The 6,182-nt window shown below is 35.3% G+C and overlaps 1 protein-coding gene across 1 annotated transcript; it reads right to left on the bottom strand.

Annotated features, from left to right (window-relative positions):
* On the bottom strand, positions 1 to 4,628 carry LOC145325833 (uncharacterized). The gene is made up of 6 exons (XM_080168803.1): positions 4,418 to 4,628; positions 3,766 to 3,861; positions 2,793 to 2,884; positions 1,936 to 2,007; positions 1,155 to 1,214; positions 1 to 394 (listed from the first exon to the last, which is right to left on the bottom strand). The coding sequence occupies exons 1-5, from the start codon at positions 4,466 to 4,468 to the stop codon at positions 1,169 to 1,171; spliced, it is 357 nt and encodes a 118-aa protein (XP_080024929.1). The 5' UTR covers positions 4,469 to 4,628; the 3' UTR covers positions 1 to 394; positions 1,155 to 1,168.
* Between the last annotated feature and the right edge of the window lie 1,554 nt (positions 4,629 to 6,182).

The raw sequence follows: 6,182 nt of genomic DNA, 5'->3' as shown, positions 1-6,182 counted from the left end.
AGTTGCAAGCTGAACACTTATTTTTAAGCTACTTTGTAGCCCTTCAATCTTTTAAAACTTTTTAGTTCAGTCTTATTCCGATAGGTTTCTATCATATATCCAAGTATATAAATAAGGACCCGTATTAAAGTTAAGTAGTTTCTTTAGAACTATCAACATTCTCATGCTTATTGAGAAATTTCTGGAGCTGAAAAGCGCTTAATAAAAAAACTTAATGAAACCCAGAAAGTTATATAAAATTATTCTAACAATTAACCATATTGTTAAAACATTTCATTATTTGAAAAATTTCGACAGACAACTATACCTGGAACACAGGAAGTCTCTGTGTGAGGATTACCATCGTCTAACCGCTGAGGTGGGGATCTTGGAAAATATGCATCTTAGGCTTCGACTAAAAATATAATTTATTTTATAATGCCTATCTGTGCAAAACTAAAAGTTCTTAATCCCGTGGGGGGGGAATTCCTGCAACACGCTTTAGTGGATACAGGAAACAACTTTAGGTCCCTTATTTCTAAAGAAATCTTAGATGATAACAAAATCACATTCACCCCCGCCAATCTTAGCGCTCTGTCTGTAGATTTAAAACCAGTAAATATCATAGGACACGTGAGTTTAAAATTCAGCTTTGATGGGTCAGATAAAATATTCGAAGAAACGTTTTATATCCCTGAAACGACGTCTAAAATTATAAATCTAGGATATGAATTTCTCAAAGTTAATCGAATTAATTTGTTACTAGATAAGTTCTCCTTTGAGCTCCCCACTGGCGAGCAAATCCCCATAGAAAATTCAACAATTAATATAGTTGAAGAAAGTAAAAACATACCCTTAATTCCTACAAATAATGTTCATACGGAACAAAACTCCCTTATCCCGGGAATAAATTGGAGTAACCAGGGGGGGACTGGGACATTAAAACAAAATAAAACATGCGTAAAATTAGCAAGGAAAACAACATTCTTGCCGGGGGGGAATACAACAATGATAACAATTCCTATTCATCAGAAAAATAGGAAGCTGTATATATCCCCAAATAATTCTAAAATGACAAGCCATAACGGCTTAATGCTTATGGAGGGTATTTATAATGTAAATGAAAAGGGAGAATGTTGGGTAAATTTTGTCAATTTAGCAGGGAAAAATATTACCTTATTGGATAACGTTAAAGTTGGATATTGCTTTGAATTCGAATCAGATTCCCCAAATTCCTGCAATAAAAGTATTAATCAAATAAATGAATTGTCAGGAACTACACTTCTTAAAAGAATTAAATTCATTAAAGAAAAATTAGACTTAGAAAATAGTGATCTTATCAAAAATAACCCAGGGATGAAGGAAAAGGTAGTAAAACTATGCCTTGATCATTTTGATATATTTTCGGTTGACGATGCCGATATCGGTAACTGCGATCTCTTACAGTATAAAATAGACTTGATCCCCGGGGCTAAACCTATTAAGGCTAGAAACATTCAATTAAACCCATTATACGAAGCCAAATTAAAAGAACAAATTGAAAATTGGCTAAGGGGGGGCGTCATTGAGGAGGGCTACAGCGAGTGGTCCTCCCCAATCTTTGCGGTAAAGAAAAAACCAACGGCTGGGGGGGAAGGCAAGCTTAGGTTCGTTATCGATTTTCGTGCGCTTAATAGTGTAACACGAAAAATTAATTGGCCCCTTCCCCTGATTTCTAGTAATTTAGAAAAATTAGGCACTGGTAATGTATTTACCACCCTCGACTTGACTAGCGCATTCCATGCGCTAGCCATTTCGAAGGAAAGTAAACACTTGACAGCGTTCACAGCCCTTAACAGGCAGTATCTTTTCAAGAAACTGCCGTTCGGACTGTGTAACGCGCCAAGTGTTTTCTGCCACTTGATGGACAGAGTCCTAACCCTTATCCCTGGCTTATATGAATTTATAATATCTTACCTTGATGATCTTATTATATTCTCAAAGAATGTTGAGGAACATCTGAAACATCTCAGAAAACTCTTCGGAGTCCTAAAAATAGCAAAACTTAAGTTAAATCTAGCCAAATGTAAATTCTTCACATCCGAATGTACATATTTAGGTCATATAGTCAGTTCCCAAGGACTTAAAATGAACCCCGAATATTTAGAACAAATTAAAAATTGGAGCAGGCCCAGGACAGGCAAGGAACTCCAGCGTTTCCTGGGCTTCTCCAACTATTATAGGGCCTATTTCCCATCCTATGCAAAAAATTCTTGTACCCTAGACGAACACAGAAACGATAAAGTTATCGAATGGACCAATTCCCTATCAAAAGATTGGGAAAATTTCATAAATATGTTCTCAAATTCTATAAGTAAAGGCTATCCCCAGTGGGATAATCCTAACCCCTTTATAGTAGACGTAGATTTTTCTACGAGTTATTTCGCTGGAATTCTCAGCCAAAACCAGGGGGGGGAAGAAAGAATTATTGGAATATGTTCCAAAAAATGTAACGGGGCAGAGAAAAATTATCCAAGTTATAAAGGCGAATTAGCATGTCTAGTATTTGTTCTTAAAACCTTTCTTCATTATTTAAGATTCAGAAACTTTATTGTGCGTACAGATTCGATTTCCTTAGTTCATTACAAAAAATGGCAAAAAGGAACAATAAATGGTGTAACTTTGAGATGGATTTTCTTCATCCAAAGTTTTGACTTTACAGTAATTCATCGAAAGGGTAGGGACCATTGTAATGCCGACAATCTATCTAGAGGGCAATTTTTATGCAAAGAACATAAGGAAACCGATTGTGAAAAATGTACTAGCTCATTTACCTTGGATCCTTATGAACAGGATTGCCCATACCAAGACCAGATTTTTGAGTTACATTCGGCTTCGGAAGTCGGTGTGAACAATGTTTGGCAATCTGAAACACAAAAAGATCAAGTATTATCTGAAATTCGTAGGTGGATATTCGAAAAAAAGAAGTTGTCGAGCTTTGAAAAAGCTGAACTAACCGGCCGGAAAGAGGTCCTTTTTAAATTAATAGAACATTTATACGTTATGGAAGGACTTCTAATATTTAGACAACCTCTTAGCAATGGAACATTCATTGAAAGACCCGTCGTACCCATTGGATTATATAATAAAGTTTTTGAATTGGCACATAATAATAGTATAGGTCACAAGGGGGTTAACGAAACAACACGCAAGATAAATGAAAGATTCTTCCTTATAGGAATTAATAAGTTTGTCGAATCACGCATCAAAAATTGTATTACCTGCCTAAGAAAAATAGGGCAGGTACCTAAACACAAGCAACCTATCACCCATTCAGCCATTAGTCACGAGATTTTTGGCCAGGTGTCCGTAGACCTTATCGGTCCTTTAACCCCTAACTATTTTCAAGGACAACATGTCCGTTACATATTTATCCTGGTTGACCTATTCTCTAGGTACATTATCGCTCACCCCATCAAGGATGCCACCGTGGAAAGCACGGTGAAGGTCATCCTTGAACAGGTGGTACCCATCTACGGCTTATTTCGGTCATTGAGAAGTGACAGGGGTACAAATTTTACTGGGGAAGTTTTCAAAAAGGTTATGGAGGAACTAGGTATCGAAACTAAACTTATTCCCCCAAGAAACCCTAATAGTAACCCATGTGAAAGGCATAATCAAAGCATTTATGCAGGTCTAAGATCCGATGACCGATTCGAAAGTAAAGACTGGGCAAGAAAATTAGCTTTGACCACTTTTGTAATTAACTCTAGTACGTCTAGAAGAACGGGGTATACGCCATATTACCTTATGTTCGGCAGACAACCAACTCTCAATCTCGATTTCTTTTCTCCAATCTTGCAGAAAAGGCAGGACATTGACTGCAGGTCTTACTTGAACTACCTAAAAAATTTGGAAGAAATTATTGCACAGGTTTCCAAAAAATCTAAGATCTATTTAGAGTTTCAAAATAAATCTAGGAAGGCTTCATCTCCCCTTTTCGTTAACGACGTGGTCTTTGCATTTTTTAACCTAGTCAAGATAGGGGTCAGTAAAAAATTGCAATCTTTCTATGGGGGTCCTTTTATTGTAACAAAAAAATTCTCAGAGGCCCTTTTTGAGCTCAGTCCCTTTGGATCAAATCCAATAAAAACTAACCAAGTTGTTAGTAGAGATAAAATACGGAAAATAGATTCTAAAATAGAATTATTGGGGGAAACACTTTCCTTTAACGTCTTTCCTATTGAGGAAATCGTCCCGTCTGAGGAAATAACCTTAACAATAGATAATACCGGGCAAACCGAAATAAACGATAATAAAGGTATGGAAAATGACGATTTTACCTACCTAGATAACGATGGTGACGATTTTATAGAAGGAAACCCTGAAACTAGTCAGGATTTACCCCAGGGGGAGGTGGATTGTGATGGGGGAGGGGATATAATGGAAAAAAACTCACCATTTGAGTCACAGCCCAAAGACCAAGAACCCCCTGGCGCAGATCGGTCATCCGGTCCTCAAATTCACGTCGAAAATAGTTTCTTGGAAGAAACCGTCCCGTCCGAGGCTTCTTTCTTCGCACAAAGACCCAAACAATCCAGCCCTGAAAAGGTTATTAACGTTAACAAACAAAGCATAGTACCCAAGTATATATTAGAAGAAGAAAGAAAAACTAGGTCACAAGGGGGGGATAACCGCATACATGTCCAAATCGGACTGCATAACCCAATTAAAGGGAGTGTGAACGTAAAAATTTCTCATCTGATTATCAAATCTTAACATTTTCTAAGCACCTTTCACTACACTGATCAACCAAAAACGTCCTATTTACAAAAATATCCAGGAAAAATGCCTTGATTTTATGGTATTTTGGGAGGGAAAAAGGAAAAAACAGGGAAAATCTGAACGGTTTTGTTTCTTATAATGTTTGTAGGGATATTTAACTTGTCATACATAGTTGAAACAATTTACTTACTGTTAAGGATTTATTTTATGATATAAAATTGCCAATTAGTTTTTTTATAACGTAGTAATTAGGTAATAAAGACCTATTTTAAATTCGTATTATTGACAAAAAAATACCTCACTGTCTATAAAGGGTTGAATCTCATAGGTTATTTAAAATAATAATATCCTTTTTTATTGTGTTGGACAATAAATAACCCACTTTTAAGAATTAGTTTACACTTTTATCAGACTGTTTATAAAGAAATATTGCGTCTTTATTATTTACAAATTTGTAATTAAAGGTGGGCGAGAGATGGGCCATCTAAAGTTAATTGGATACTAATAAATAAACCTGTTTATGGCTTTGTTATTGTATTTGGTTTTCAATAAAAAATATTGCTTATTTTATCAATTTCTAAGTAACTAAACATTGGTTTAAAGCAAGGATTATGTTAAAAGTCAGCTTAACCGTTAGGAAAAGTCAAGAACTATGTGAAAAAGTTTAATTTTAGCTATAATGGGAGAAAAAAACAATTTAATGCACATTTTATATAATACGGAAAATTTCTTCCTTTCCCATTACCTTATAAAAATCATCGGAAAAAGCCGTTTTTTAAGCAAACAAAAGCGCGTTTTACTCTATCTGTGAGATATTATGAATGAGATAATGTTAAGGTTTGATATTAAGATGAGAAAAATTTACGTTCACAGTCCCTTTAAAAGGAAGAAATAAAATGTATATAAATGTATTATATAAAACCAAGGTGGCAAATGTATATAGCTTAATCTACGTATGTATAATAACGAAAATAAACAAAAAAAATATATGTTAAAACTAACTAATTAACATATTTCAGAGAAAAACGAGAAGCATAAAAATAAAATGCAGCATCATTTGGCAAAGGCACCAGGAGCTCGAGGTAAATTTATTTTGGGATCTTTGGGGCTTTTTATTATTTTGGCAAAATCAAATGCGTCCGAAATAATACAAATAGATGCGACTCAATGTGTAGCAAACGAAAATCCGCGTTTGAAAATCTCTGAATGCGCTGCGTTTCTTAATATTACTAATATTGAACAAAAACAATTTCACCTGCTGCAAAAGGTTGAAAGAAAAATTATACCTGGAATTCGTTGCCACCTCCGAACCAGTACTCATTACTGGTATTGTGGCAGATATAGCCACATACACCTCGCTGCTCCAGCACTCGTAGAGATACCGAACCTCGTAACTTATGAAGACTGTTACACCATGTCCAAAACTAAAATATTTAACT

This window comes from Acartia tonsa, chromosome 1 (assembly GCF_053477335.1).
Source record: "Acartia tonsa isolate MP-2025a chromosome 1, ASM5347733v1, whole genome shotgun sequence".
Lineage (NCBI taxonomy): Eukaryota > Metazoa > Arthropoda > Copepoda > Calanoida > Acartiidae > Acartia > Acartia tonsa.
Note: the sequence above shows the minus strand (reverse complement) of the source record. Positions and strands in the feature narration are given on the sequence as shown.

What these genes read in the sequence shown, in the direction of transcription:
- LOC145325833 (XM_080168803.1), bottom strand. Translation starts at nt 4,468, where the DNA reads ATGACCGATCTGCGCCAGGGGGTTCTTGGTCTTTGGGCTGTGACTCAA. An exon ending in GGTTGTCTGCCGAACATAAG is followed by an intron (nt 2,885 to 3,765) that starts GTAATATGGCGT and finishes TTTGTGTTTCAG; the next exon opens with ATTGCCAAACATTGTTCACA. An exon ending in AATATAATAAGATCATCAAG is followed by an intron (nt 1,215 to 1,935) that starts GTAAGATATTAT and finishes CTTTTATTGCAG; the next exon opens with GAATTTGGGGAATCTGATTC.